This window comes from Hemiscyllium ocellatum, chromosome 50 (assembly GCF_020745735.1).
Source record: "Hemiscyllium ocellatum isolate sHemOce1 chromosome 50, sHemOce1.pat.X.cur, whole genome shotgun sequence".
In the NCBI taxonomy this organism is placed as follows: domain Eukaryota; kingdom Metazoa; phylum Chordata; class Chondrichthyes; order Orectolobiformes; family Hemiscylliidae; genus Hemiscyllium; species Hemiscyllium ocellatum.
In genome coordinates, this window is record NC_083450.1 from 1,499,504 (window position 1) to 1,513,147 (window position 13,644).

Consider the following 13,644-nt stretch of genomic DNA (forward strand, 5'->3'; position numbering starts at 1 on the left):
TGTCATCAGAGACCAATCCCATTGAGAGTCATTATCACCAGAGACCAATCCCATTGAGAGTCACTGTCACCAGAGACCAATCCCATTGAGAGTCACTACCACCAGAGACCAATCCCATTGAGAGTCACTATCATCAGAGACCAATCCCATTGAGAGTCACTGTCACCAGAGACCAATCCCAGTGAGAGTCACTACCACCAGAGACCAATCCCAGTGAGAGTCACTATCATCAGAGACCAATCCCATTGAGAGTCACTGTCACCAGAGACCAATCCCAGTGAGGGTCACTATCACCAGAGACCAATCCCAGTGAGAGTCACTGTCACCAGAGACCAATCCCAGTGAGAGTCACTATCATCAGAGACCAAACCCATTGAGAGTCATTATCACCAGAGACCAATCCCTGTGAGAGTCACTATCACCAGAGACCAATCCCATTGAGAGTCACTGTCACCAGAGACCAATCCCAGTGAGGGTCACTGCCACCAGAGACCAATCCCATTGAGAGTCACTGTCACCAGAGGCCAATCCCAGTGAGAGTCATTATCACCAGAGACCAAACCCAATGAGAGTCACTATCACCAGAGACCAATCCCATTGAGAGTCATTATCACCAGAGACCAATCCCAGTGAGAGTCACTATCATCAGAGACCAATCCCAGTCAGAGTCACTATCACCAGAGACCAATCCCAGTGAGAGTCACTGTCACCAGAGACCAATTCCTGTGAGAGTCACTATCACCAGAGACCAATCCCAGTGAGAGTCACTGTCACCAGAGACCAATCCCAGTGAGAGTCACTATCACCAGGGACCAATCCCAGTGAGAGTCACTATCACGAGAGACCAATCCCAGTGAGTGTCACTGTCACCAGAGACCAATCCCAGTGAGAGTCACTGTCACCAGAGACCACTCCCTGTGAGAGTCACTGTCACCAGAGACCAATCCCATTGAGAGTCATTATCACCAGGGACCAATCCCAGTGAGAGTCACTATCATCAGAGACCAATCCCATTGAGAGTCATTATCACCAGAGACCAATCCCTGTGAGAGTCACTATCACCAGAGACCAATCCCATTGAGAGTCACTGTCACCAGAGACCAATCCCATTGAGAGTCACTATCACCAGAGACCAATCCCTGTGAGAGTCACTATCACCAGAGACCAATCCCATTGAGAGTCACTGTCACCAGAGACCAATCCCATTGAGAGTCACTACCACCAGAGACCAATCCCATTGAGAGTCACTACCACCAGAGACCAATCCCAGTGAGAGTCACTATCATCAGAGACCAATCCCATTGAGAGTCACTGTCACCAGAGACCAATCCCAGTGAGGGTCACTATCACCCGAGACCAATCCCATTGAGAGTCATTATCACCAGAGACCAACCCCATTGAGAGTCACTATCACCCGAGACCAATCCCAGTGAGAGTCACTATTGCCAGAGTCCAATCCCATTGAGAGTCACAATCACCAGAGACCAATCCCAGTGAAAGTCACTATCATCAGAGACCAATCCCAGTGAGAGTCACTATCACCCGAGACCAATCCCAGTGAGGGTCACTATCACGAGAGACCAATCCCAGTGAGAGTCACTGTCACCAGAGACCAATCCCACTGAGGGTCACTGTCACCAGAGACCAATCCCAGTGAAAGTCACTGTCACCGGAGACCAATCCCATTGAGAGTCATTATCACCAGAGACCAAACCCATTGAGAGTCACTATCACCAGAGACCAATCCCAGTGAGAGTCACTGTCACCAGAGACCAATCCCAGTGAGAGTCACTATCACCAGGGACCAATCCCAGTGAGAGTCACTATCACGAGAGACCAATCCCAGTGAGTGTCACTGTCACCAGAGACCAATCCCAGTGAGAGTCATTATCACCAGAGAGCAATCCCATTGAGAGTCACTACCACCAGAGACCAATCCCAGTGAGAGTCACTATCATCAGAGACCAATCCCATTGAGAGTCACTGTCACCAGAGACCAATCCCAGTGAGGGTCATTATCACCAGAGACCAACCCCATTGAGAGTCACTATCACCGGAGACCAATCCCATTGAGAGTCACAATCACCAGAGACCAATCCCTGTGAGAGTCATTATCACCAGAGACCAATCCCATTGAGAGTCACTGTCACCAGAGACCAATCCCATTGAGAGTCACTACCACCAGAGACCAATCCCATTGAGAGTCACTATCATCAGAGACCAATCCCATTGAGAGTCATTATCACCAGAGACCAACCCCATTGAGAGTCACTATCACCCGAGACCAATCCCATTGAGAGTCACAATCACCAGAGACCAATCCCAGTGAAAGTCACTATCATCAGAGACCAATCCCAGTGCGAGTCACTATCACCCGAGACCAATCCCAGTGAGGGTCACTATCACGAGAGACCAATCCCAGTGAGAGTCACTGTCACCAGAGACCAATCCCTGTGTGAGTCACTGTCACCAGAGACCAATCCCAGTGAGAGTCACTATCACGAGGGACCAATCCCAGTGATGAGTCACTATCACCAGAGACCAATCCCAGTGAGAGCTGTTATCAGGAACAAACCCAATGAGAGACATGACCTTGGAAATCAGGAAGATCTACTGAACATTGTATTACTTGCAATAATAGCACATGGACGGCAGCAGTTCAAGAAGGCAGCTCACCATGACCTTCTTGAGGGCAACTAGGGATGGGCAATGAATACTGTCTAGCCAGCAACACCCACCTCCTGAAAGATAATGAAAAAGTAGTTGAGGTGATTGATCCATTTGTCTCCTTAACTCTTTCTGACTATGGAGGACTCCTAGTCACACACTGTGAGCTTCCACAGGTCCTGCCCCATCTCAGGCTTCCACAACCTGATACTCTCTACTTGTTTTTGGAATATCTTTTCCATAATGGTTTTCTTCAAAACATCATGTCAAAAGAAATGTTTGAATTCAAGGGTTATGTGTGATAATGAGGATGATAGAGAAAGGGTCAAGGTGATGATGAGTCAGGTGTCAGAATTTAAAGGTTGGATGTTGTGAAAAAAATCATAGAATTCTCCATTATAGAAGGAGGTCATATGATCCATTGTGTAGTTATCAGCTCCCAAAAGAGCTACGCCCACCAGGGAATGTGTGGTGGAGAGAGAGAGAGAGAGAGAGAGAGACAGAGTTCAGACGCTATCCTTGTACAAGAATGAGCATTAACTCGTCATTAAAGTAACATAGGAAAATACCTTCTCCACAACCACCTGATGAAGGAGCAGCGCTCCGAAAGCTAGTGCTTCCAATTAAACCTGTTGGACTATAACCTGGTGTTGTGTGATTTTTAACTTTGTACACTCCAGTGACACCTCCACATCATGACCTTTTCCACAGTGCTCAGCAGGAAAATGGCTCAGATTTGTTTTCAGTTGCTGGTTTGATTTCATTCTTGTGCAGAGATACAATCTTTGTATCATGCATATCCTGAGGGATTGCAGCATCTTTCAGCAGGGGTAGACAAATCCCTGCAGAAATGCAGATTTCCCATGCTTGATGAATTCTGCCAGTTAAGCATTAATACCCGGAGCTTAACCCATACTGCCTTTGTCAGATGATAGATCCAGGCTGAACAGCTCTCACCCAAGTTTCACTATCGTTTAGATCTACAAGATCGACAATCAACATGATCTCCTCAGGCCAGTAACTACAAGAGAAATGTTCTAAATAAAGGAGAACAGTATATACTGCCTTCGCCAAACTCACCAAGGCAGTTCAACTGAGACAATCTATTGAAGCAGTTCAATAAAATAGGCTGCCTGCTAATCAAATCCATGTGAACTTATACCGTGATGTGTAAGGTCACCTATGATGAGGCAACAGTAGGATCTCTTTGAGATCCAACATGGGGTAAAACAAATTAATGTTCTGCTACCAACATTCTGGCATATCCATCTTTTTGCCACTATCAATATGCCCTTAGTTCATCTCTCTCCTTCCATTATCACAACTTCAGAAAGCTGTTTAGTCTTGCCTACCTAAGATCCAAGCCAAAAGTGTGAAAAGTTTTAATCAAGGGATTGCTGGTCCCCAATCTTGTTGTAATAGTAGTACATTCCAAGGAAGATCTTAAGCAGCAAATGAATCTGTGCAGAATTTGGTTTGACCATCAGCATTCGGAAGACAAATGTCATGGTCCAGAATTGTGTGCATCACAATCAGCATTGACCATAGTCATGATTTGGAGATGCCGGTGTTGGACTGGGATATACAAAGTTAAAAATCATACAACACCAGGTTATAGTCCAACAGGTTTAATTGGAAGCACACTAGCTTTCGGAGCGACGCTCCTTCATCAGGTGATGGTGGAGGGCTTGATCGTAACACAGAATTTATAGCAAAAATTTGCAGTGTGATGGAACTGAAATTATACATTGAAGTGAAACTATCACTGTATTCTAACAGATGAAAGGCTTAACAAACAATCACTATTTCAATGTATAATTTCAGTTCCATCACACTGCAAATTTTTGCTTTAATTTCTGTGTTAGGATCGAGCTCTCCACTATCACCTGATGAAGGAGCATTGCTCCGAAAGCTAGTGTGCTTCCAATTAAACCTGTTGGACTATAACCTGGTGTTGTGTGATTTTTAGCATTGACAATGTGATGCTGGGGGTTATTTATACTTCTACAAGTCTAGACTCCACAGTCACCAGCAATATCTCAAATAATACAAACATTAGCATTTTGCTTTTCAAAATCTGCCACTGTTACATCCAAGTTGACTGAGAATGTAAGACAACGGCAAGCTGACTGAGAACATTAAACTGCAAGTCTACCAGACCATTTCTTTCATGTACGCCAGTAAGACCATGGCAAGCTATGACAGGACGGAGAAAAGGCTGACAGTTTCGAGTTTTGCCATCTGAGGCATGTCCTTAGATCTCTCAGCAGGACAATGAATAAGTTCTGGAGCTTGTTAATTCCATCGACCAATAAAACCTATGCTGATCTGGCTACCTTGATCAGATGGGTGATGGCCAGAAACCCAAAGCCTTTCTGAATGGTGAATTGGCTTCTGTGTTACAACCTGCTTAACGTTTATGCTTTAACTACAGGGTACCTGCAGTTGAGATGTGAGGGCAGTGGACATTGTAACATACAGTTGGGAGAGAAAAGCTGATAGCTGTGATTTCTGAAGTTAAAAATCACACAATACCAGGTTATAGTCCAACAGATCTATTTGGAAGCACTAGCTTTCGAAGCGCTGCTCCTTCATCAGGTGGTTGTGGAGAATAAGCTTATTCTGGTATTGTGTGATTTTTAATTTTGTCCAACCCCAGTCCAACACCGATTGTGATTTCTGAAGGCTGACTGGAAGCACTCTGGAAGAGTCAGAGAGAGATGGAGAACTGATCTGTCCGAGTTGCCCAGAAAAACAAGATTTTAGTAAATCCTGCACCTACTCAGGTCACTGTGACATCTGCAGCAAGTGGTCTAATTAGTGAGTTTGTGGACAGTACAAGGTTTAGTGGATGTGCGGTTTGTGAGGAGGATCATCAGAGGATACAACAGGATTTAGATCAGTTGGAGTCATGGGCAGAAAAATGGCAGGTGGAGTTTAATCTAAACAAATGTGAAGTGGTGTATTTTGGAAGGTCAACTACAGATAGAAATTACACATTTAATGGCAGAACCTTTAGGAGTATTGATACACAGAGGGATTTGGGTGTGCAGGTCCACAGATCAATGAAGGGGTAGGGTAGTGAAAAAGGCCAATGGCATACCTGACTTCATTGGGAGGGGCATTGAATGTAAAGATAGGGCACGTTATACTGCAGCTTTATAGATCTTTACTTAGGCCACACCTGGAATATTGTATACATTTCTGATCACCACACTATCAGAAGGATGCAGATGCTTTGGAGAGAGCACAGAAGACGTTTACCAGCATATTGCCTAGTATAGGGATTTTAGCCATGAAGAAAGATTAGATAGACTGAGTTTGTTGTCACTGGAACACAGGAGGTTGGGGGGCAGCCTGGTGGAAGTTTATAAGATTGTGAATGACATAGATAGAGTGGGAAGTATGAGGCTTTTTCCCCAGGGTGGAGGGGTCAGTTGCTAGGGTATACAGGTTCAAGTGCAGGTTGGCAGGGGGTTAGTTTGAAAGAGATGTGCGAGGTATGTTTTTCATGTAAAGGACGATGAGTGCCAGGAATGAGTTGCCAGAGGAGATGGTGGAAGCAGACACCATTGCAACATTCAATATTGAAAGGATGTTCGGAACAGATGATCAGAGCCTTGTCACACTGAGTTGACAAATGGAATATGACAGAGATTTATAGAGAGACCTCCAGAGCAATGGCAACAGACAAATGATGCAATGGAAACCAGAAGAGTGGTATGGTCAAACATAGAAGAGTACACAGAACTGGAGGAGGTCACAGCGATAGGGATCGAGGGGCTGGAGGAGATTACAGAGATAGGGAGGGTGTGTAGGGGCTGGAAGGGGGGACAGGGATAGGGAGGGGTAGTAGGGTTGGAGGGTGTGACAGAGATAGGAAGGGGGTGTAGTGTCTGGAGGGTGTGACAGAGATTGGGAGTGGGTGTAGGGGCTGGAGGGGTTGACATAGATAGGGAGGGGGTGTAGGGGTTGGAGTGGGTGACAGAAATAGGGAGGGGGTGTAGGGGCTGGAGGGGGTGACAGAAATAGGGAGGGGGTGTAGGGGCTGGAGGGGGGGATACTGGGGTAGGAAAGGGGTGACAGAGATAGGGAGGAGGTGTAGGGGCTAGAGAGGGTGACAAATAGGGAGGAGTTGTAGAGGTTGGAGTGGGTGACAGAGATAGGGAGGGGATGTAGGGGTTGGAGGAGGGGACAGAGATGTGGAGGGGGTGACAGAGATAGGGAGGGGGCATAGTGGCTGGAGGGGATGACAGAGATTGGAAGGGGGTGGAGGGGCTGGAGGGGGTGACAGAGATAGGGAGGGGATGTAGGGGTTGGAGTGGTGACAGAGATAGGGAGGGGATGTAGGGGTTGGAGTGGGTGACAGAGATGGGGGGATGTAGGGGTTGAAGGAGGGGACAGAGATAGGGAGGGGGTGTAGGGGCTGGAGGGGGTGACAGGGATAGGGAGGGGGTGTAGGGGCTAGAGGGGGTGACAGAGATAGGGAGGGGGTGTAGGGGCTAGAGGGGGTGACAGAGATAGGGAGGGGATGTAGGGGTTGGAGAGGGTGACAGAGATAGGGAGGGGGTGTAGGGGTTGGAGAGGATGACAGAGATAGGGAGGGGGTGTAGGGGTTGGAGAGGGTGACAGAGATAGGGAGGGGGTGTAGGGGTTGAAGGAGGGGACAGAGATAGGGAGGGGGTGTAGGGGCTGGAGGGGGGACAGGGATAGGGAGGGGGTGTAGGGGCTGGAGGGGGGGCAGAGATAGGGAGGGGGTGTAGGGGCTGGAGGGGGGGACAGGGATAGGGAGGGGGTGTAGGGGGGGACAGAGTGTGACCTGCCCCCTGGAATGGCGGTGCGAAGCCCCTCAGCTGAAAGGTAGTTGTGAATGGGAGCTGGTGACAGAACAGAGACGGAGATCAGAAACTCGGGGTCAGGCTCCAACAACAGACCAGTCCCGGTCAGTGACGGGGGAAAGGGACTGAGCGACAACCCTCGGGCAGCAGCAGGAGAAAGTTGATGGGGTTTTCTCTTCCCGCTGACCCCAGTGTTGGGGGGGGGGGGGGGGGGTGTCTGTCTGTGTGTACCTGGTTCCCAGGGGTGGGGGCTCTCTGTAACTGGAAAGAAAGCCAAGGGTTGGTGAGAGACAGAGAGAGAGAGGGAGTGAGGGGCAGAGAGAGAGAGAAAGAGACAGGGGGAGAGAGAGAGAGGGGGGGAAACAGTGAGAGGGAGTGGAGTCCGTATCTCTCTGTGTAAGTTTGTGCGGTGTACTCTGTCCCTGGGGGTGATAGTTCAGGCAGAGCCCCCTCCCTGCAGTTCCCTCTCCTTGTGGATTTGAATCGGATTCCACCCTCCTGCCGACTGCAGACCAATCCCAGAGCAGCGAGCGGAGTTCCAGACACCGCCGGACCGGAGTCCACAGCCTCCCGGGTCAGGCTGGAGCAGAGTCAGCCTCCCGGACCGGAGTCCACACCCTCCCGGATTGGAGAGCCCCGCTCCCTGGGAAGCTGCGCCCGGTTTATTAGCGGGACTTTTATACAGACCCTGAGCTGCTGCTGCTGCTGCTGGAGGTATCCTGCTCAGTTAGCCCGGGACAGGAGGGGGTATCCCACACCGGCTTGGGATACGAACGGGATAGAGTCTGCACTGGGAAGGGGACAGGGTCTGCACTGGGAAGGGGACAGAGCCCGGACTGGGAACGGGACATTGTCTGGACTGGGAACGGGACAGAGCCCGGACTGGGAACGGGACAGGGTCTGCACTGGGAAGGGGACAGAGCCCGGACTGGGAACGGGACAGAGCCCGGACTGGGAACGGGACATTGCCTGGACTGGGAAGGGGACAGAGCCCGGACTGGGAACGGGACAGAGCCCGGACTGGGAACGGGACATTGCCTGGACTGGGAAGGGGACAGAGCCCGGACTGGGAACGGGACATAGCCTGGACTGGGAAGGGGACAGAGCCCGGACTGGGAAGGGGACAGAGCCCGGACTGGGAACGGGACATTGCCTGGACTGGGAACGGGACATAGCCCGGACTGGGAACGGGACAGAGCCCGGACTGGGAACGGGACAGAGCCCGGACTGGGAACGGGACAGGGTCTGCACTGGGAGCGAGGTCGAGTCTGGATTGGGAACATGTTAAAATCAGGATAGTATGAAAAAGACAGTGTTACACTGGGAAAGGGATAATGTCTGGATTTGGGTGGGTATTAAATGTGAAGTCTGGACTAATTCTGGAATACAGTCTGGATTGCAAGTGAAATAGATTCTGGCCTAGGATCAGGGTAGAGCAGGCACTGGGAGTGGGATAAAGTCTCCACCCAGATAGAACCTGAACTGGGAGCAGGAGAGATTCACACTGAGATTGGGATAGAGGCTAGTTGGTTCTGGGGTAGAGTCAGGGCTGGTTCTGCGATAATATCTGGACTGAGATCAGGATCGAATCTGTGAAGACAGAAGCTGGGATATAGGGTAGGGGCTAAAACAGGATAGGAACTGGGAATGGATAGTGACTGTGACTAGAGGTGGATCTAAGGTAAGACTGGGGCTTGTGTTGGAATTTGTGCTGGAGCTGTTTTCAGCCTGCTGGTGGATTGTTAGGGGAGTTTGGAGACCTGTGTGCAGAATGATCAGGAACACTTGGAGAGACCCTGTACAGGAGACACCACTCACTGCCGGGCCCCACCTTAGTGCAGAGGAGCAGAAAGCAGCCCTTCCAGAGGATCTGATCGCCTGTTCAGGGGCTCAGCAGGATATACCACAGCTGGAAAAGCTGCAGCAGCAGCAGCCGGGAGTGGAGTGTATGGTTTGTGGGGACAAATCCAGCGGCAAACATTATGGACAATTCACCTGTGAAGGCTGCAAGAGTTTCTTCAAGAGAAGTGTCCGGAGGAATCTGAGCTACAGCTGCAGGGGCAGCAGAAACTGCCCTGTTGACCAACATCACCGCAACCAATGTCAACATTGTCGCTTCAAGAAGTGTCTGAAAGTTGGCATGAGACGAGAAGGTATACCTTCCTGGTCAGGGGTGGCTGCGACCAGAACTCTTACCTGGGGGAAGCTCGTTAGTAGTACAGTTAGTCTTTAACCAGCACCATGCACAGTATTTAGTATCATATTGATAAACAGCACGGAAACAGATCCTTCAGTCCAACTTGTCCAGGCTGACCTCAATTAATCTAGTCCCATCTGTCAGCATTTGGCCCATATCCCTCCAAACCCTTCCTATCCATATACCCATCCAGATGCCTTTTAAATGCTGTAATTGTACCAGCCTCCACCACTTCCTCTGGCAGCTCATTCCGTACACGTACCACCCTCTGGGGGAAAATGTGCCCTTTAGGTCCTTTTTAAATCTTTCCCCTCTCACCTTAAACCTATGCCCTCTAGTTTTGGACTCCCCTACCCTGGGGAAAACGCCCTGACTACTCACCCTATCTATGCCCCTAGTGATTTTATAAACATCTGTGAGGTCACCCCTCAGTTTCCGATGCTCCAGGGAAAAAAATCCCAGCCTGTTCAACCTCTCCCTTTTCTGGATTAGTGGTGCTGGAAGAGCACAGCAGTTCAGGCAGCATCCAAAGTGCAGCGATTTCACTGCTCCTTGGATACTGTCTGAACTGCTGTGCTCTTCCAGCACCACTCATCCAGAATCTGGTTTCCAGCATCTTCAGTCATTGTTTTTACCAACCTCCCCCTTTCCCTCTTTCTTCCCTGTATTTTGAACAATTGCCACAGCGCAGAAGAAGACTATTTAGCCCATCATGTCTGCGCTGGCTGTCTGAACAAGCAACCCAGTCAACCTCACCTCACCTCACCTCTCCCTTTTTGCAGCATCACACATTTTCGCACCCCCCCCCCATTCCTTTCACCCACTCAGCAGTCCAATTCCCTCAGAATGTTTGAACTGAACTTTCCTCCACCACCGTCCAAGTCTAATATCTAGCCACCCACTTCATGAACATTTCCCTGCACTTGTCACCTCTACCTCCCTCATCAAGTACCCTGAATCAGTTCTTAACTCCATCAGCCTGTCCCCATCCGCTACATCCAGAATCACTTCAATCAAATTGCCTTCATTTCTCCAAGGAAAATAGCTCTAACTTTTCCAATTTATCTTCCTGGCTGAAGTTTCCTATCCCTGAATCCATTCTTATGAAAATCCTTTCTGTACCCTCATGACTGCCAGGGTTCTGGTCTATGTCCTTAACCTCATTTATTTCTCATTTATTCTCATCCGTTGTCTGTATTTTCATTTTGTCTTTTCTCTATCTATTTCCTCTGCCCCCATTGTCTCTATTGCTTTGTGTCCTAATTCCCTCACTCTTTACTCATTTCTCAATGACCCTCTCTGTCTCATTTTGCACTCATTCTGTCTCCGTTTCTCTGCCAATTTTCAGTCTTCTCTAGTATTGCTGTCTTTCCCACTTCTCTATTGCTCCTTTGTCCATCAGCATGTATCACACTGAAATAGCCAGAACTGAGAAACTGCAAGACTGAGATTACTTTTGATAGAATGACATTAATGACAGATTCTGAGGTGGTACATTTGTTGTGGAAATTTGAAAAACATTTTGAGCCCTTTGTTTGCTAATAATGTTGTTGATTTTCTGAGTTTGTTTCTGATTTTGTTTGGTTTTATTAAAAGTTTATAGCAAAGGAGGCCATTTAAGACCATAAGACATAGGAGTGGAAGTAAGGTCATTCGGCCCATCGAGTCCACTCCGCCATTCAATCATGGCCGATGGGCATTTCAACTCCACTTACCTGCGTTCTCCCTGTAGCCCTTAATTCCTCGTGACATCAAGAATCTATCAATCTCTGCCTTGAAGACATTTAGCGTCCCGGCCTCCACTGCACTCTGCGGCAATGAATTCCACAGGCCCACCACTCTCTGGCTGAAGAAATGTCTCCGTGTTTCTGTTCTGAATTGACCCCTTCTAATTCTAAGACTGTGTCCACGGGTCCTAGTCTCTTCGCCTAACGGAAACAATTTCCTAGCATCCACCCTTTCCAAGCCATGTATTATCTTGTAAGTTTCTATAAAGTCTCTCCTCAATCTTCTAAACTCCAATGAATACAATCCCAGGATCCTCAGCTGTTCCTCATATGTTAGACCAACCATTCCAGGGATCATCCGTGTGAATCTCTGCTGGACACGTTCCAGTGCCAGTATGTCCTTCCTGAGGTGTGGGGACCAAAACTGGACACAGTACTCCAAATGGGGCCTAACCAGAGCTTTATAAAGTCTCAGTAGCACAACGGTGCTTTTATATTCCAACCCTCTTGAGATAAATGACAACATTGCATTCGCTTTCTTAATCACGGACTCTCCCTGCATGTTTACCTTTAAAGAATCCTCAACTAGCACTCCCAGATCCCTTTGTACTTTGGCTTTACAAATTTTCTCACTGTTTAGAAAGTAGCCTATGCTTTTATTCTTTTTTCCAAAGTGCAAGACCTTGCATTTGCTCACGTTGAATTCCATCAGCCATTTCCTGGACCACTCTCCCAAACTGACTAGATCCTTCTGCAGCCTCCCCACTTCCTCAGTACTACCCATCATGTTAGTGCTAGAGCAGTTCAAATATAATCAAGCTGCCCTGTTATTTCCTCACGGCTCAGAGTCTTCCTCTGTGTCAAATATTTAATGAAGTATCCTTTACAAACAACAATGTGCCCCTGGTAATATTTTCCTTGCCCCAGCAACACTGTGTAAAGATTTGTTTTGCAAATCTATCTCCTTATTCTCTTAGGGTTGTTTTACGTCATGAACCACCCTCATTTTTGACTCCCCCCAACTAGAGAAAATAGGTTCTGGCTATACATTCCATAATAACTACTTATTAATTATAAAAATTGTTTGAACTTTCTCTGATCTAATGTGAATAGACCCAGTCTCTCCAGCTCTCAACCTTCTGTCATTGTCATCATCCTTGTGTATCTATACTGGATGAATGGTTTTAATTGCCCTTCTATAAGGTACACAACTCTATGTGTGACCTAAATCAGTGTTTGGTACAAAATTGTAATTTATTCTTTACATTTGCATGCCTCTACATATAAAATTCAACAATCTATTGATTTTTATCACCATCTATCTGAACTTCCACTTAGGAAATTCAGTCTAGTTTTTGTCCTTGATCCTATTGTTCCTTCTCTGTTTCTCTCTTCTTGAGTTGTGCCTGTTCTTTTTCTCCTTAAGTTTTCCCAGGTTCCCAGTTTGTCCCATTTTTGTTGATTTCACACCAACCTCAGACCAGCTGCAAAATGCAGACCAAGGGAATTTGCACCGTATTCTGATTAATGGAAACAAACTATTTACTCTGTATTAAATTGCATTCCAGTGGTCAGCACTGTAAATATATTTAATGTCGTTACACTCCAGATCTGCCATTACGTTTTCTTTGAATATTGCTATAGTTTGGGCATCTTGCATTGTCCTGGACGAGAGTTTCATCTGTGTAATTGCTGCATTCATTTATTGAGCTTGAATCCAGTTGCTTTGTACTAAGCTCTGTACTTATGACTCTGATTGTCACAAGCCATCATTGATCTCCCATCTCGTTAGAAGGCAGTAGAATAAATACCTCATTAAGCTCCACGTTAGACTATAATCTGCCAAGATTTATTAATCACTTGTTAGCTAAATAGCAATTTAGAATCATAGAATCACTACAGTATAGAAGCAGGCCATTTGACCCATCAAGTCCACCCTGACCCTCTGAAGAGCCCAGCCCTGTAAAATTGCATTGCCCATGGATAATCCACCCAGCTTGCACATCCCTGGACACCATGGGCAATTTAGCATGGCTGACCCACCTAACCAGCACATCTTTGGACTGTGGGAGGAAACCCGTGCAGAGATAAGGAGAATGTGCAAACTCCACACATACAGTCACCAAAGGGTGGAATTGAACCCAGATCCCTGGTGCTGTGAGGCAGCAGTGCGAACTACTGAGCCACCTGACTTCTACATTTTATATTCCAAATG

General features: G+C 47.6%; 1 protein-coding gene across 1 annotated transcript in view; it reads left to right on the top strand.

Annotated features, from left to right (window-relative positions):
- Window positions 1-9,276: 9,276 nt before the first annotated feature.
- The window catches only part of LOC132805508 (COUP transcription factor 2-like), a 35,531-nt gene continuing 31,163 nt past the window's right edge, over window positions 9,277-13,644 (top strand). The window contains exon 1 of the mRNA XM_060820621.1: window positions 9,277-9,658. Coding sequence (XP_060676604.1) covers window positions 9,277-9,658 — 382 coding nt within the window. The remainder of the gene's footprint in view (window positions 9,659-13,644) is intronic.